The sequence below is a fragment of the Furipterus horrens genome, unplaced genomic scaffold (assembly GCF_987537825.1).
Source record: "Furipterus horrens unplaced genomic scaffold, mFurHor1.1.pri manual_scaffold_3, whole genome shotgun sequence".
Classification (NCBI taxonomy): domain Eukaryota; kingdom Metazoa; phylum Chordata; class Mammalia; order Chiroptera; family Furipteridae; genus Furipterus; species Furipterus horrens.
This window is the reverse complement of record NW_028327173.1, coordinates 101,856,062-101,875,676: the sequence shown is the minus strand read 5'-3', so window position 1 is coordinate 101,875,676 and position 19,615 is coordinate 101,856,062. Positions and strand designations below refer to the sequence as shown.

Genomic DNA, 19,615 nt, shown 5'->3' with positions numbered 1-19,615 from the left:
TGTAAAGCTCCTTTTGCCCACCCCTATATTTCTATTAAAGCACAGTTAAACTACATATATTTATTTTATTATTTACGGATTATGTAATAATAATAATAAATGATCATGTTATAGCTCAGAAAATGAGCTATAATGATATAATACATAGCATCCTTAAATTTTTCATTTATATGATTAACCTATTTATGCCCCAAACAACCCTAAGAAATATCTATCTCGTTACAAGAGGGGAACTGAGGAACAGAAAAGTAATTGCCCCAAGGGGACATATTTGATAACAGGCAGGTCTCACACCTAGGCAATGGGGCCCTGAGCCCCAGCTCTAAATACATAGTATTAACATCAGCAATTGCTTGTTATAACTGAGTTTTTCTGTTAAATGTCAACATTTAACAGAAAATTCTTACCTCTGGTTTGCTAAGGCTGGATGAAACCAAGGAGCCGGATCCCATGTCTAAATCCCACTGCTTTTCACCTCGATTCTCTGGATCCAAGGCAGCAATTCGCCCATCTAAAGTGCTGATAATCACTAATGATCTGTAGATTTAAAAATTAATAGGAAAAAATTAAAAGATATCTAAGATACTGAGCACTTACTCCACACACTCAAAAGAAAACCAGCCCCTCCTTGTAGGAGAGAAGCAGGCCGCCTTTTCACATCACTTAACTGTCTTGCCACCACTATCTGTCTTTAGCCCTCCAAGGCTATTGCATTATGTCCTTTATCTATTTATGTCACTTATGAAAAGTGCCAGACTCCTAAGTCACCCCTCATTTTCACTCTAATCCCAATATGAAACTCAACATTCCCTGCTCTGTCCTCCTCTCCCACCTTTCCCCAAATCCTGAAGTCTTTCCTGAATGTTCACTTTCCTTCTTGCTCTAATGAAACCTGGCTTTCCCTTACAGCTTCAAAAGCTGTAATTGCTTTCTCCATACTCTTGACCACTGACCCGGCCTAGTGATGGGGTAGGTGTATTCCCTGCAACTCCTCACCATATCCAGACTATTTACTTTCCTCTCTAAAAGTCCTCAATAGATTGTTCCATCTACTACCCCTCCTAGTAATTGTTCACTGACCCATGAGTCACTAGCTCAATTCCGTGAGAACTTTAGCTTCTGGTTTACTGCCACTATTAACAAATTCTTTGGGTTTTCATGATGTCTACCTTGCCTCAGCCACTCCCACGGGCAGACCCTAGTCCCTGTCATTACCAATCACAGCTTCCTTCTCCCACTGAAATTTCAAGCATCCTGCCCCCAGCCACCAACCCCCTCTTTCCAGCTCTCTTCCTCTACTTTCCTGACTGCAACAAACTGCTGACTCTACAAGAACCTACAAGCCATTGATCCTATCACCTACCTTTACTACCATATGGCTTTCACTTCTTTCTTATCCAGTTGAAATTCTATAGTCCTTCATTTTAAGCACTTCCCTTCTTACAACCTCAACACCTATTCCTCTTACATGTCACACTTGACTGGCAAAATTCCAACCCTAGTTAAATTTAACTTTCTGCCTTTACTCATTGTTGCATCTGTGCAGTTGAATGTGGCTGAAGAATAACATAACCATCCTGACTGGTCTCACTTTAATTATGACCACCAAGAAAGGGCAATAGCTCAACTATCATATGACACTTCCCTAGTCTATCCACTTGCCCACTATCCTAGGTTAACTATTACATTTCTCATTTCTCAAATTCCTAGGCTCTAATTGGTGTGGCTCAGTGGACTGAGTGCTGGCCTGTGAACCAAAAGGTCGCTGGTTTGATTTCTAGCCAAGACACATCCTGGATTGCGGGCCAGGCCCCCAGTTGGAGGTGTGCAAGAGGCAACCAATCTTCTCAAATTCCTGACACTAGCTCTTATAAGTTCACGCATCTCAGGTACTGTACTACCCGTTTTTTGAAGGAAAACAGAAATAATCCAACAAGATTGTTTCCCACCATCACATCTACCCATTTATCTGCACCTGGATCCATGTGTTCTCCCTTCCCTCCTGTTACTGTGGGTGAACAGTCCGTACTCCCATCCACCACCAACATTTCCACTTAGGCAAGGGATCTCTCTACCATGCATATAGAAGGACTCACTCTTCCATCTCTCTTATTGCCATTAAACCAATTATTCCCCTCTTTACCAGGCCATTCCCTTCACTATTCCAATCAGCTATGATTTCTCCCAATGTAAAAACCAACACCAATTAAACAGAAACAACCATCTCCTCCTTCTAGCTTCCATTTCATTCCTTGCCTACTTTGGAACAAAATGTCTTGAAAGAGCTATTATGTACTACATGTCTCCAAATCCTCTCCTCCCCTTTGCCTTGAACTATTTCTAATCAAGTCTTTGAATAGAGACTTCTGGACAAGATGGAGGCCTAGACTGACATGCTGCATCACCCTCCACAACTAAGAAGGAATACAACTACCTTAAAACTAGAGACAACCAACTTCATCTGGGACTTCCAGACAATATGGAGGCCTAGACTGACACGCTCCGTCTCCCTCCACAACTAAGAAGGACTACAACTACTGAAAAACCAGAAATAACCACAAGTTCCAGAAAATAAAGCTACATGGAAGTCCAACACATGAAGTTATAAAGAAGCAGTGCTCCTCTGGACCGGTAGGAGGGGTGAAGCCAGGGCGGAGAAGCCAGGCTCTGTTGGCAGTGGCAGCAGCAGCGGGACAGCGGTAAGCACAGACAGCCATATTTTAAAAGAGGCAAGAAACACCTGAGGAGCACCACCGGCTGCAGATCAGACCCAGCAGCTTGCGATTCCAATGACAGGGGGACCCCCTTTGCCTTGGACTGCGAGGGCTGGAAGTTGTGGGGATGGAGGAGGAGACTCCCTTAATCCATCTTGGACCCCCACCCTCACACAAAACACCACAGTGTGGTGAGAAGGGTCACCCGGTAGTTACGAGTGCATAGGGTTCTGCCCCATATAGCGTAGGAGGTGTGACAGCCCCGTCCAGGAAGCAAAGCTAAAAACAAAACTGTCAGGATGGCACAGATCACAACAGAGATCCCAGTGACTCAAATGACCAGACAGCAAATATCTAATCTACTGGCTCAGCAGATAGGAAATCTTTCTGAGGCACAGTTCAGAGCTTTGGTTATATGAATGCTTACAGATCTAACATCTGATCTTAAACAAGACAGGGAAGGAATGAAGGCCAGTCCTGCTGAAATGAATGAAAACACATACGAAACTAGTGGTGAGGGAAAGAAAACCAGGGATTAAATCAACAAATCGGAACATAGGGAAGGAACAAACAGTCAACCAGTGCAGAAAGAGGAAACAAAAAGTGAGGAAAATGAGGAGGCTCAGAAACCTATGTGACAGCTATAAGCGGGCCACAGTGCTCAAAACACTGGTGATAAAGATGCTCACAGGCTTGACAGATAATCTTAAGTATGGAAAACTCATAAGGGAAGAAGTGAAAGTTATGCTAAATGAAACAAAGTAAAATTCACACAAAACCAGCAGTGACGGCAAAGAAACTGGGGTTCATATCAATGATTTGGAACATAAGGAAGAAAAAAAGTCATCCAGCACAAAATGAGGAAACAAGAATTGAAAAAAGTGAGAAGAGGCTTAGGAACTTCTGGGACAACTTTAAATGTGCAAACATCTAAGTCATAGGAGTACCAGAAGGAGAAGGGGAAGAGCAAAAAATTGAAAACTTATGTGAGAAAATAATGAAGGAAAAGTCCCCAAATTTGGTGAAGGAACTGGACAAACAGTCCAGGAAGCACAGAGAGTCCCAAACAAGCTAGACCCAAAAAGGACCACACCAAAGGTTCAAGATAAAGAGAGAATTTTACAAGAAGCAAGAGAAAAGCAGAGGATTACCAACAAAGGGGTGCCCATAAGAGTTTCAGCTGAAGAAACTTTACAGGCAAGAAGGGACTGGCAAGAAGTATTCAAGGTGATGAAAAGCAAGGACTTACAACCAGGATGACTCTATCCAGCAAAGTTCTCATTTAGAATGGAAGGACAGACGAAGTGCTTCCCAACCAGACAAGGTAAAGCTTAAGGAACTCATCATCACCAAAATATTATTATATGAAATGTCAAAGGGACTTAATAAAAAGATCAAAATTATGAACTACAAATGACAACAAACTCACAATACTAACAACTGAATCTAAAAAATAAAAACAAAATCCAACTAAGCAAACCAGAATAGGAACAGAATCATAGGTATGGGGATCATTTGGAGGGTTATCAGGTGGGAGTGGGAAGGGAGAGTAATGGGGAAATGGTGCAGGGATTAAGAAGCATAATTGGTTGGTACAAAATAGACATAGGGATGCTATGAATAATATAGGAAAGGGTGAAGCCAAAGAACTTATATGCACAACCTGTGGATGTGAACTAAGGGGGGGCAGGACTGCTGAAGGGAAGGGGGGTACTGGGCAGAGGAGAGCAAAGGGGGGAAAACGTGATATTTTAACAACATAATCAATATAATATACTTAAAAAAAAAAAAAGTTTTTGCCTGTACCACTCCACTGAACAGGTTCTTGCTGAAGTCATCAATAACCTTCACTTTGAAAAACTCCATGGCCAGGTCTTGGTTCACTTGACATTCTAGCAGCACCTGATCAGCTTCTTCTCCTGCCCTCCATGAAACACTCTTCACATGGTTTCCAGGATACAATCTCTCCTGATATATTTTTTCCTTCTAACCTACTTTTTCACAGTTTCATTTTCTAGTTCCTCCTCATCTCTCCTATGTCTTAAAATATTCTCTACCTATATGTACTTTTTTTTGGTGGTCTCATACAGTATCATAGGTTAAAATACCATCTATCTGCTGGCAACTCCGAAATTTTTATGTCTGGTTCCAGGCAGCTCCCTAAACTCTGGACTTACATATCTAACTGCCTACCAGATTTAGATTGTTTAAGAGGCTTATTAAAGTTCACATATCCAAAATAAATACCCCAGGACTGACTCCCCAATTCCTCAAACACATTATGAGTGGTTTTCCTACAGAGCCTTCACAGCTATTGTTCCTTTTGCCTATGCTGTACAGTTGTTCTAGGAAATTTGTTATGTACATTTGTCTGCTTCGAAGCCCATGCAAATTCCAAGCACATATAGTTAAGTTCCTGTTGAGGATAAATACAGCTTTTATCTTTTCTAGCTCACTTGATGTACAAAATATCAAATTGAAAATAAAACTACAAGCTGATCAAGACAAAACAGTTTAAGTAAACTCATTTAAAACCTTCCAAAAAATTTGTTTAGCAAATGAATAAATAAAGCTGTTAATTTAATTCTCAAACTATACACCAGTTCTCACTCTGAATTTTTCAAGTGGTAACTCTTAGTCTAATTTGTGAAAATAAAAATTTTTTGCCACATTATAAACTCTGATAATTTCAGATAACAAACCAACTCAACTCCCCTCCCCGTACATTATCCTGCTTTCTAAAGAAATCAATTGGGAGTTGGGGGAGAAGGATACCTCAAGTAAGAAAATTATTTTATAATGAAGGTTATAAAAACTAATATCTTAAATGTGCTACTTTACAAATAAAAGCAATAGAATATCATTAACTTGGAGATCCAGGGTTCAGAGCCAAGTTAACCCCCCTTTCCTAGCCCTATGGTACTAATGCCTAATTTTTATGTTTAATAATCATTAACCACAAATAAATGGTTGAAAAAAATAATTCTAATTGAAGTAAAACTCAGTACAAGCAACAAGTATTAACCCATGAAAAAAGGAAGGAGACCATTGGAACAGTTCAGACACAATTTTCTTGTATTTTTATTATAGGCATCTTATTTATAATAATAACAACAAGCTATAACTTTTCTAAATATTAGCTGTTTATTCTAGAGTTATACAGAGAAGAATGATAAAATTCTAGCTTTCACCTTCAAAACAAAGAAAAATGCAACAATAAAATATGCACGCCTGTCCTATGTGTATATAAAAACACATTTGAATAAGTAATTTGGAGTTTAACACCTAACTATTCTTTCACTGAAAACCTGTTTTTAACTGAGTCAAAACTCTGCTTTTTAAACTAAACAAGATATTTTCAGATTATGAACTACATTTAGACTATATATGTAAATTTGATCAATAATTAAAAGAAATACAAACATGTGAGGAGGAACAATGAAGTACATCATTCTCTTTTACCTGCTATTGCTACTTAAGAGTCATCTGGTCCTTAGATTTGAGTAGGGTATCCTTTATTATTTTAACCCCTCTTAATGGGAATAACAGAAAATCCCCTGACAAACACTGTCAGGTGTCAAAAATAAATAAATAAATTCCTGGACCTAACCAGGTAGCTCGGTTGGTTGGAGCACCATCCTGATGCATCAGGGTTGAAGGTTGGATCCCAGATCAAGGCACATATAAAAATCAACCAATGAATGCATGAATAGGTGAAACATCTCTCTCTCTCTAAATCATTAAAAAAAAAAAAAAATCAAACATCCTTTTGTCTGCTACAATCTAGCCATAATATTCACTATGGGCTCTTTCCCAAGCATGTTTCTGGAGGGGAGGTACCCCCTCTGCTGTGGCTGAAATTGAGCAGCCCTGCAAAAAAAAAAAAAGTATTATATATGCTACAATTTAGAGTACTATATCTAATCACAGTCTATGAAAGAGGTGCTCATGACATGCTAGCAACTACAAAAGGCATCAAATAGACAGATATTGCTGAAAAACAAAGTCTTCAGGCTGAATCCAGCAATAATCAGAGGACAGCAATAAGAGATGACATTTAGAATAAACATCAATTATAAGTGAAAAAAATGAGCCCCCCTAATTGGGAAAATATAAAGTCATTTATCTTTCCATGATCCACTTGCTATATTTTGAGGTTTTTATGAACAAGATGAAAGACTTTAATCCAAGAACAAAGGAATCGCAGAAGTAGCATCTCTAGTAGAAAGAAACAGAGCTTTTGAAATCCTGAGTGCACACCCACATGGCCCTGCTCTTACTCTCTGTAAGGTTTCTTCATTCAAATGGCTTTTTCATAGGTAATATACAGACATAACATATTTTATTAGTCTTCATTTTATTGAGCTTCACAGACGTTGCATTTTTCACAAACTGGAGGCAAGACCCTCCACCAGCAGAAAGACTGCAACTTCCTTACTGCATTACTCATTTTACTGCGATCTGGAACAAAACCCACAAAATCTCCCAGGTCTGCCTGTATGGCTATCTCACCTAGCTCAGATTAATTTAAATATGCCTGATCATAAAAGTCATCTGGAGTGCCTGTTAAAAATGAGGAAAGGTCCCCAGGTCCCTCCCAAAAGGGGTTTTGGCTCAAAGAGCTATTTCCTTCGAGTAAAATAATAATAATTAATAATAATAATAATGATGTATTACCTGGATAAAAAAGGCCTACTGATCAATTCTGCCAGTAAACTCTCTCTCTCCCTTAACCTTACTTTAAATTCCAAAGGCACTTGTTTGGATGATTGAACAGTAAGCATTTTAGCTTCTCTCAAGAAAGACTGTCAGTGCCGTACCAGCCACATCCATCCTCCCAGTCAGGTGTGTCCTTGAAGCAGCACTGAAACAATGTGTGCTCAATCTGGGCAATCCTCTTTCTGGGGCTTCCACAGCACTAGCCCCTGCTACCCATCCTATCACTTCTGCTCTCAATCAAGAACAGCTTTACCTCTGCCTCATAAACGACAGCTCCCAAACCTATACCGTATTTATAGCTCCTCCCTCTCCTGACACTCCTTCTGTACTTTCAGCAGGCCATACTTGTTATTTGCTACAAAGTGCACAGGAAACTGAACTTTCTTCACACATTTCTCCATTCACCCTATCATTTAACATTTAAATCAGACATCAACTCTAGCTACTCTCTCACACTCTACATTAGATAATAGTCATGTACTCTTGATTCTATTACTTTAGCTTCTTTTAAATCTTTCCCTTCTGTTCATTACCACTGACTATGTCCTGGAACATAATCTCATTTCTCACTAAAGACACCTTTAAAAGTCTTTCTGACAGGCCTTGCTGGTGTGGCTCAGTGGATTGAGCACCAGCCTGAGAACCAAAGAGTCCCAGTCAGGGCATATGCCTGGGCTGCGGGCCAGGTCCCCCATTGGGGGCATGTGAGAGGCAACCACACATTGATGTTTCTCTCCCTCTCTTTCTCTCTCCTTCCCTTCTTTCTAAAAATAAATAAATAAAATATTAAAAAAATAAAAATATGAGATCTCTTTAAAAAGTCTTTCTGACATATTTTCCTGCTGCCGATCTCCTTCCCTTTGCCCTTCTAACACTTTTGTTTCCAGAAAAGAACACTGATGAACTTCTGATGCTTCATATGCCCACTATATAAAGTCTACATTGCTTAGTATGACACATAAAACCTTTCATAATCTGGCACCATCACCCATATCACTGCCTCACACACACACACACACACCATGTTTCTAACCTTTTCAACAAAGTTCCCTTGTTAATTTATTTTTGGTCTTACGTCTTAAATGATTTTATTTGCCCAATAAACACCACTTCTTTAGGGGAAATATTTAAGTACCAAACAAATTATTCAAGATTCCTGAAAAGAAGTAGCTAAAATTACTATATTAAGTATGATATAATTCTAGTTCAAAGCAAAGAAATTTGTATTTTTCTTCTTTTCTGGTGATATATATTTTTAAAATTCTATTTTTCAATTACAGTACACATTCAATATTATTATGTACTAGTTTCAGGTATACACATACTGAGTGGTTAGACAATCATCTACGTACTTACTGTTCCCCCAATATTTCCAGTACCCAAATGGCACCACACATAGTTATTACAATATTATTGACTATAGTCCCTTTGCTGTACTTTACATCCCCAAGACTATTGTGTGACTACCGATTTGTAGAAACTTTACTTTTTGATTAGCTTTCTCCTCAAAGAATGTCCAATTTCCATCTGGTTATTTAAAAAATACTGACCTCTCACAGGTCCCCATTTTTACCTTGGTAGATCCATAGGCATTCAAAAGCCCCGGCTTGGGAACCACTTCTCTGTGCCTAAACTCACATCATCCCTGCTGTCTAGACTGTCCTTGACACTTAACATTCAAAGACTTGCTGACTTTACACTTTCATTCTTTTCACTTTCATACTACTCTTATGTCACTTATTATCCTTTCTAGTAGAGTTAATTCTTTAACACAAGTATCTGTTTCCATCAGGCTGAGAGTTCAAGGATAAGACAAGTGGTCCATTTCTCTATCCTCAGCACCTAACAGTGCCCCCCCAATACAATGCAATAAAAGTTTATTGAATCAATAAGTCTTGCTAGGGCAGACACTATTATTCACATAAAATAAAAACAAAAAAAGGCTGGGAAAGATGTGAAAAATGATGACTTGCCTAAGATCATGCACCAAATAAGTTCTGAACAAAATTTTGAAGTGTGAATTTAGGTTTTCTAACATTAATTCTATCATTCTGTTAACTGTAAGTGGAATCTATTATAGTATTATAATGTGTAGCTTTAGTTCCCTCCATAAATCTCATCGAGATGCCATTTCCCCTTGTTACCGATCTGATTATGCCCTCAACTAAGCAAAAATGGCCTTATTACAAAGGAACACCCAATTTTAAAAAATTGTTTGCTATGACTTAAGATACTCAGAACACTTGTCTATTAACAATTCAGTTTATCAGTCTGATAAGTACATGATGAATTCCTTCAGTCAGTAATTTTAATAGCCTTATCTGCAGGAATTTCCCATGTGGAAGAGAGGCAGGTAACAGAACGTTATATCGATTGGATGTTTCTACATTAACAACTGCTTATTTTAAAGGTTTACTTTTCCTTTCCTGGGAAAAAAAAAAAAATCCAAAGTTAAAAATGTGATTTGGGCCCTGGCTGGGTGGCTATGTTGGTTGAAGCGTCGCCCCATGCCCCAAAAGATTATGTGTTCAATCCCTGGTCAGGGCATATACCTAGGTTGTGGGTTTGATCCACAGTGGGGGCACATACGAGAAACAACTGATCAATGTTTCTCTCTCACATCGAAGTTTCTCTCTCTAAAAAAATCAATAAACGAATCTTCAGGTAAGAAAAAAAATGTGATTTGGGTAAATCTACTTTTTTTGATACAGCCAAGAATCTCTGCCCTAAACAAGTGCTTTCAGCTGCGGGGTGGGGGGAGGTAGGCAGCTTTTTGCCAGACGAAAGTGCTGACAGAGGACATTGTTCCTTTACTGAACACCCCCCGCCCTCACAGAGCTGGCAGTGGAATGCCATATCTGAGTCTCCATCAACCTGACTCACACTCTTCACCTCACCCTTGAGATTTCCCTGATACCCCACCCCAACCAACTTGTAGGCCCACCCAAGCTGTTTCCAGTGGCTTTTCCATACAAATGGCTTCTCTTGCTCAGACTTCAGATTCTCCTAAAATCTCTATAACAAGCAGCATCTGGCCTTAGCATGCCCCCATACCTCTCGCTAAGTGGCCCCAGGCCAGCACTAGCAGCAGCCAGCATTGGTTCACAGGTTAGCTTCACCTGGGCACCTTCAAGCCCAGCACAAGAAGCAGCCATCTGCAGATCACTTTGCAGCTAATGCCAGGTGGCCTTGGGTAGAACATAGGAAGTGGCTGACCTTGGTCTGCACCTCCTGGGAAGATCCAGAGCCAGTGCTCATGGTGGACAACTTCAGACCATGTCGAAGCATCGTCCAACCACCTCCACAAACAATACACTCAAGGGGTGGACTCAACTGACAACAGAGCCCTGCTGAAATAAGTCCTGTTCTGTGGGGTTGGCCCCTTGCACATCTGATCCTCCACGGTGCTTGGAGCTAGTCCTTGCAGCCAATTAGCCTGGGGGTAAATCCCTATCATTGTTGTGCCAACAATAATCAAGGCTCAACTACAACAGAAGGGTGCACACAACCCACAAGGGGGTGGCACACCTGGAGCCCAGTGTGGGTGACTGGGGAGGTTGTGCCACTGAGTCCTAAAGGACACCTACTATATAAGGCCTCTATATTAAGCCCAGTAGATGTAACAGGTCCACTTAATACATAGAAACCAACATAGGAGGCTGCCAAAACGGGGAGACAAAGAAACATACCAAATGAAAAAACAGAATAAAACTCCAGAGAAAGAACTAAACAAAATGGAGACAAGCAATTTATCAGATGCAGAGTTCAAAACACTGGTTTTTCATCAGTGATCTCAGTGAGAACGTCAACAGAGAAAGGAAACAAAACCGAAACGGGAATACATAAAAGAGAACCAGTCAGACATGAAGAATACAATAACTGAAATTAAGAATATATTACAGGGAATCAATAGTAGAGTAGATGAAACATCGAGGATCAAATTAGTAATTTGGAATATAAAGAAGGAAAAAACACCCAATCAGAAAAGCAAAAAGAACCTCCCAAAATGAAGATACTGTAGGAAGCCTCTGGGACAACTTCAAGTGTACCAGCATTTGCCTCATGGGGGTGATGGAAGGAGAAGAGAAGAGCAAGAAAGTGAAAACATATTTGAAAAGATAATGACAGAAAACTTCCCTAACTTGGTAAAGGAAATAGACATTATGAGTCCAGGAAGAGTAGAGTTCCAAAGAACATTAACCTAAAGAGGCCCACACCAAGACACATTATAATTAAAATGAAAAAGGTTAAAGAAAGAGAATCTTGAAAGCAGCAAGAGAAAAGCAGTTATTGATACCTACAAGGGAACTCCCATAAGACTGTCAACCGACTTTTCTACAGAAACTTTGTAGCCCAGAAGGAAATGGCATGAAATATTTAAGGTGATGAAAAGCAAACACCTACCCAGCAAAGTTATCATTTAAAATCAAAGGGCAGATAAAGAACCTCCCAGACAAGAAAAAGCTGAAGGAGTTTATTACCACCAAACCAGAATTATATGAAATGTTAAAAGTGTCTTCTTTAAAAAGAAGAAAAGAAAAAAGATAAAAGATAATAAAGATGAATAAAATGGCAATAAATACATATCTACCAACAAATGAATCTAATAAACGAACAAGCAGAACAGAAACAGACTCATGGATACAGAGAACATTTTGACAGTTGTCAGATGGAATGGGTTTTGAGGGGATGGGTTAAAATGGTTAAGGGACTAAGAAGTATAAATTTTGTTACAGAATAGTCATGGGGATGTAAAATATAGCATATGGAATATAGTCAGTAATATTTTAATAACTACGCATGGTGTCAGATCTGTATGAGACTTATTGAGATGATCGCTTAGTAAATTATATGTCTAATGACTGGGGTGTACACCTGAAACTAATATAATATTATATGTCAACTATTATTGAAAAGTAAAAAATTATTTTAAAAAAATATGCTCTCACTCAGGGAAGCACATGTTCTCATTTAAAAATAAACTAGTACTGGACTTCCGGCCAAGATGGAGGCTTAGATTGACACACTCCGTCTCCTTCCACAAGTAAGAAGGACTACAACTACCTCAAAACCAGAAATAACCAGAAGTTCTAGAAAACAAAGCTACATGAAAGTCCAACGTATGAAGCTATAAACAAGTGGTGCTCATCTGGACGGGTAGGAGGGGCGAAGCCGGGGCGGAGAGAACAAGCTGTGCTGGTGGCGGCAGCTGCAGCCACAAGCGATGGGATTGCGGTAAGCAGAGACACCCGTATTTAAGGGGAGGCGAGAAGCTCCAGGGGAGCACCCTCCGCTGCAGACCAAATCCGTCAGCTCGCAACTCCAACACCAGGGAAACCAGACCCCCATTGCCTCGGGCTGTGAGGCCCAGAGGAGGTGGGGATGGAGGAGGAAGCTCCCAGTCTCTCAGCAGAGAGTGAACGGCAGGAATCCATCTTGGACCCCCACCCCCACACAAAGTGCCACAGTGTGGTGAGAAGGGTCACCCAGTACTGGAGAGTGCACAGGGCTCTGCCCCCGACAGCATAAGAAGTATGACAGCCCTGCCCAAGAAGGAAGGTAAACGAAACCGTCAGGATGGCAGGGATCATGATAGAGATCCCAATAACACAGCTGACCAGAAAGCAAATACATGAATCAATGGACGAACAGATAGATAATCTTTCTGAGGCTCAGTTCAGAGCTATAGTTATAAGACAGCTTACAGAACAGGTGGACTTAATCAAGACGGGGAAGGAATGAAGGCTAGTCCTACTGAAATGAATGAAAACACATACGAGACAAGTGATGAAGGAAGGAAAACCAGGGATCAAATCAACAAATCAGAACATAGGGAAGGAACAAACAGTCAACCAGCGCAGAAAGAAGAAACAAAAAGTGAGGAAAATGTGGAGAAGCTCAGAAACCTCTGGGACAACTATAAGTGCATGACCATCTGAATTATAGCGTTGCCAGAAGGTAAAGAAAAACTAAAAATTGAAAAATTATGTACAAAAATAATGAAGCAGAGCTTCCCTGTCTTGGGGAAAGAAATAGACTTACAGGTCCAGGAAGCACAGAGAGTTCCAAATAAACTGGATCCAGGGAGAACCACACCAACACATGTTATAATCAAAATGTCAAAAATTAAGGATAAAGAGAGAACCTAAAAGCAGCAAGAGAGAAGAAGAGAATTACGTACAAAGGGGTCCCAGTAAGACTATCAGCTGATTTCTCAAAAGAAACTCTGCAGGCAAGAAGGGACTGGCAAGAAATATTCAAAGGAATGAAAGGCAAAAACCTACAGCCACGATTACTCTATTCAGCAAAGCTGTCATTCAAAATAGAAGGGCAGAGAAAGTGCTTCCAGGACAAAGTAAAACTGAAGGAGTTCATTAGATCCAAACCACTGTTATGAGATGTTAAAGGGACTTGTTTAGGAGAAAGAGGATCAAAACTATGAACATTAAAATGAAAACTGTATCACAACAACCAATAACAGAAGCTAGGGAACTGAAACAAAGGCAAACTAAGTAAGCAATGAGAGTGGATGGAAAAAGAATTATAGGTACGGGGAACATATTGTGGGGAGGTCAGCGGGGAGGGGGAAGGGGGGAAAGGGAGGAAGATGATGCAGGAATTAAGAAGCATAGTAGGAGGGAGTGGAGTAGACAGGAAGATGTTGAGAAGAACTATATGCACAACCAATGGGCATGGACTAAAGGGCAGGGGACAACAGGAGGGAGGGGGGGGTCACTGGGTGGAGGGGAGCAGAGAGAAAAGAAATTGGGACCACTGTAGCAACATAATCAATAAAACATATTAAAAATAAAAAATAAAAATAAACTAGTACTTATTGGACTTTACTTCTTAGTCCCCACCTACTAAGTAAATCTTCAAATCAAACCTCCTTTATTTGAACATATCACAAGACTACCTGTGCTCCAATTCAAAACAAATATAATGTCAAAAGATACCAACTATACTTTATTACTTTGACATGACTGATAGACCTTAAAGAAACACAATCTAAGTTCTCAATGTTATAGGCAACATGAGAGTGACAGTTATTCTTTTCTTACTAGATGAAAACATTTTTGGAAGTAGTTTTTCAACTTTATTCTATAAAACATTTTTAATCAGTAAGGTTAATTATAAATACAACAGTGTGAAAAAAAACAATAAAAGTAATCTTATCCTCTCGTATTTAGTTCTCCTCTTTGTATTTTAAAACATTTTGTAATAAAAATATAAAGCAGCTCCTCTCTTACAAAAAAGGGGTGGGGGGAAGAGATGGAGTTCCTAGGCAGTATTTAGAGAATGAAGAGCCATGTCCAAACTACAGCTCAAAGCAGCTAATAAAAACAGGATCCCTTGTGCAAAATGCCTCATTGTATAAAGGCTGCTGAGTTAAAATTAAGTACAAAGTCGCCTCAATCCTGGCACATACTATCATATCTAGACTCCCGGTATCAATTAAACTAGAAACACAATTGTAGACAGGAAAGCTAGTCCACTCCTTGCCTAAAGTATGTTTATTTTGGCTTACAATTTGCCTTGAAAGTTACGCATAAATTCTTCCCTAAATGTGCATTTAGTCAACTTTGAAAGCCTGGAGTTGAAAAAGTTCCTTTTTAACAATGTATTCTGAGATTTTATTATTCCATGGTTGTATTTTTTTTTTTTTTTTACAAAAGCATGCCTATGAATCTGAAAATGTGAGGACCAGACTTCTGCACCACAAATTCACATGACATCAGTTTGTGAAAGGACAGAGAGAGAAATAAAGAGGAATGAAATAATCTTATATTTGCAGAGTATTTTCATGTTATCTCATTAAATTTAAAAAAATCAGTTTAAAGATGCACCAATTGAAGAAGTACTATAGGTGATCAAATTTTGTAAACAAATAGCTTACAAATTAGCATGATTGGTAAGATAAAACTAGTTCTTGACAACTTCTGAGTTTGTCAGATGTCCTTAATATGAAGATGCACATCCCTTCACAAGAAACACAACACTTTATAAAATTGCTATTTCTGTTAGAATAAAACTGGTAACTCAAATTATGCCAACTCGCATAAAACCTAACAATGAGGTGAGGCTGTGACTTTCTTCCCAACTTTCTGCAGTGGCCATCCCATTTAAATTTAAACTCATTGTTTTGTTTAACAGAAGCAGCACTGACAACAAGACTGCTATCAGAAAAATAATTTATTTTAGTTACTTTTTAAAGAAAAAGTAGCTTATTCAGTCATTCACATGCTTGAGATGCAGAGTAAGCATTTATAATGAAGCCGATGAAAATGCCATCAAGAGAAAAAAAGGTCCGCATTAGAGCATACTCCTGACATGCCAAGGTTGCGGGTTTGATTCCTGGTCAGCTCAACGCACATACTAGAATCCATAAATAAATGGAACAACAAATTGATGTTTCTCTCTCCCTCTCTCTAAAATCAATCAATCAATTAATAAAAATAAATAAAAAGAGAACAAATGAATTAAGTGAGCCTCATGCTGCTTCTTGAACATCGAAAGACAACATGGCAAAACAACAATCTGTTCCCCACCACCCTCTTTTTAAGTTTTGCAAGTAGCATAATTCTTCACAGCTGTTTGTAATAAACGCTTGGTTAATTCAAATTTCTTCCCTAATCCTCCTTCCTGAAACAAACAGGTTATTGGTCTATTATTATGAACTGATATTCTTTTTTTTAAGAGCACTTAGAGAAAAGTTTAATAAGCATTGCATACGCATCTCCTATTGATTATCAATTTACTTACCCAGGGTTTCTCAAACTTTTCACATTATCTTAAGCTATCAAGCAGACCCCTGGGCCTATGTCTTCCTAGACAATTGTTTGCCAAAGATCACTACTCTCTGCCAGGAAAAACGCCTCTATTTTTTCACCTTATTTCTGAGAAAAGTGATTCTTCTGCTTGCCAAGTATGCCCTCTCCAACCAACTTCATCTCCTCCTCCATTTCTCTTTTTCAACCTGTGTAACGTAGGGTCTCTCCTCTGAGTGTATAAACAAGATCAGACATCCCTGGTCCTAAAATTGCCTATCAGTTTAGCAGTGAGGGAAGGAGGGGCCAGGGCTAAAAAGAATTAATGCTTAACCTCTCTTGCTGAGTACTCTCTATTGCTTTAAACACTTTAAGCATGCCCATCACCAAATCCCTCATTCTTCTCAGTTCTCCTCTATACCACCAACCTATCCAGCTATATTTGTCTCCTTTGTTGGCCCATCTTCTCTAAAATATAGGGCATTTCCTGAGGATTTACCATGACCCTCCTCTTTCTCACAGCTTCAACTATTTATCCTGACTACTCTCCAACTTCAGTCATTCATTTCCGCCTTCCTGAACCTCCAAGTTACCATGTCCAACACCAAACCCCTTATCTTTTCTTCCCTGCTCCCCTAAATCCCTCAATTGTCCAATGTGTGCTCTCACTTTCTGGTACTCAGTCTCAATATTGGGTGGGAATTCCAGGAGAGGAAGAATGGATTCATTTGCTAGGAACAAAGATTCTACCTCAAATATATCCCCTCTGTTCTAGTCCACTTAATAGTAAACCTCTCATCTAAACTGCTGCAACACTCTCCTTGTGGTATTCTTACCTCAAGTTTTCAGTACATGATATTGCTAGAGAAATGTTTCTTAAGCACAAACTTTAACCAGGCATGGCATTTGAGATATTATTTAAATCACTTCTCCAACTGTAATGTGCATGTAAAGCACATGGTGATCTTTTTAAAGTGGATACTTATTCAGTGGGTCTGGGTGGTGCCTGATTCTGGATTACTAACATGCTCCCAGGGGATAAACACGCTACTAGTGTAAAGGCATCTACATATAATGTGGCCCCCACCTACTCTTCTAGTCTCACCTACCCCCTGCTCAGCACTCCTGCATGTATGCCTGTATCTCACATACACACAGGTCACATGCACACTGACACACACATACAGAGGTACTCAAACAAAAGGTTCCCTAAACATACTTCCCTACTTCTGTGCCTCTTGCTGTCTAAACACTTTGCAGGAACCAACTCATTCTGTCATAGCCTTTGCTTATCTCCTCATCTACCTCACTCATTGTACTCCACCCACTGAACACCAGAAAAACCTCGAGCCACTGATGGCACTTAATTTGCACTGCCCCTGCTCTGTAATGTCATTACGCGTTTCTCATGTAATCCTCAGGGCTCCACACTCTTCCAGGAGGGCAGGGTCTATCTGTCCACGCTCCGTAACTCCAGAGCATCTAGACAGCCTTTGTAAGTGCCTGTAAGTACCTGTTGCAGAGGATTTGTATTATAAGAAAAATGAAACATCTTACTTCATGTAACTTACTTTGAGCAGGCCTTCAGAAGTTTCAAGATAAAACACCCTTCCAGAAAATCTATTAGCAAAACCTATGAAAATTTTGTCAAATAACTGCTATTTAAAAAAAAAAACTCTACATAAAAACATCCAAGTGGTGCTAAGAGAATGTTTTTTTCTCATCCTATTTATAGTAGTCTGCAGGTACACAGATCAAGTTTCTGGTATTTAACTGAAAATTAAATCTATTTATTATGATCTAGCAATTACTACATTATAAACTTACAATACTTTGTAACCCACATTGTAGCCTGGCTTAATTTACCTAATGTTCCTTTTATTTTTCTATAAAATAAAATAATGTGCTTTAAGACACATTATCTTTAAGTACCATTTTTAAGGAGGTTAACCGACTCAACCCAGATTAGCCCTATATTCAATGCTTCTAAGGTAAATTCTCTACATAACAAAATTGCCCAAATTCAAGAACCTACCCATAGCTCTTAAACTTTAGTGTGTTCAAGAATTGTCTGGTGTACTTGTTAAGTTTGCAGATTCCAGGTTCTTAACCAGAGAAAGTCTCATTCAGATCTGGGGTGACGCCTAGAAAACTGCAGTTAGCCAGCATCCCCAGATGGTTCTGGTGCAGGTGTTCCGCAAATCTCAGTTAGAGAAATACTGACATTAACCCTGCTTCGGGGCACTTATGTTTAAGAGGAAATGAAGAAATCTCTTTATGAAAGCCTTACCCACAACAGCTGTCACACCAGCACAGACCACTGGCGATTCACGAAAGAAAAAAAGGGCTATCGGGGGTGAGCGGGAGACCTGAAAGCTACTTGGAGTCTGAATAAAGCCCAAAACAGTCAGAGGGAAAGTGGCGTTTCTTTCCCATCTCTGCTCTCCGTTCTGCGAGCATCCCCAGGACAGCCTCCGGGAAAGGCTCTCGCGCGGGAGCCGAACACGGCCTGCAGCCGGCCTGACGGGCTGGAGGGCGGCCCCGTCTCTCAGCCCGCGCCCCTCACCTGTCGCGCGGCCGCATCTCTGTCTCAGGGTCAGGCTTGGACTCCCGCGGTTCTTGCTCGCCTGCGGCCGCCGGCAACACCTCGGCGTCCTCCACCGTCACTTCAGCAGCAGCCACAGCTCCGGCCGCCGGCAGCCGCGCGGCCGAAGTGGGAGCAGCCTCGGCCCCTAAGCCGAACGCCGCTGCCGGCGCGGGTTGGTCGCGGGCGCGCCCCGCAGCTTCCGTCCGCGCCGCGAGCCCCAGCAGCAGCAGCAGCAGCAGCAGCAGTAACAGCGCCCGCGGAAGCGGCCCCGGGCGGGCCGCGCACTCCATTACCGGCCAGCCCCGCGCGCGGGCATGGAAGTGAAGCCTCCGGCGCTCGCCTCTCCCGCCGGTCTGAGCCCCTGGCCACCCAAGGATGCACTAGGGATCCCACCGCCCAGACTGCCTGGACAGCCGGCCTCGATCCTCCCGCCACGTCTTAGCTCGGTGTCTGCCACCACCACTTGAGTGACATCCTCCCGCGGACATCACCCATTGAACAAACTTTCTGAGCGTATGCTCTCCGGTTGGCTGCAGCCACTGCCACTCCGCGGACCCAGACTGGTCCGGTTGGAGATAGTGGGCTTTCCCCGGTTGTCAACATCATGCCTGCCAATCAAATCGTACTGTCTCCGCCGGAGGCCTGGCCCTGTTCCGGAAGCGGTTACCCGGAAGAAACGCCCCGCCCTCCCCGCAATCTTCTTACCTGATTGGAGAACACTTAAAGTTCATTGGTGGAAGTGGATGCCCCTCAAAGGTATGAGGTAACTTCCCATGGTTGGAAGCGGCACTTAATACGTGGCCGATTCAGACTGTAAAGAGGGCCGT

At 40.8% G+C, this 19,615-nt stretch overlaps 1 protein-coding gene across 1 annotated transcript in view; it reads right to left on the bottom strand.

The window, feature by feature from the left end:
* EIF2AK3 (eukaryotic translation initiation factor 2 alpha kinase 3) overlaps nt 1-19,301 on the bottom strand; it is a 100,786-nt gene extending 81,485 nt beyond the window's left edge. The window contains exons 1-2 of the mRNA XM_090269925.1: nt 18,768-19,301; nt 408-537 (exon numbers count right to left, since the gene is read on the bottom strand). Coding sequence (XP_090126051.1) covers nt 408-537; nt 18,768-19,078 — 441 coding nt within the window. The 5' untranslated portion in view covers nt 19,079-19,301. The remainder of the gene's footprint in view (nt 1-407; nt 538-18,767) is intronic.
* Between the last annotated feature and the right edge of the window lie 314 nt (nt 19,302-19,615).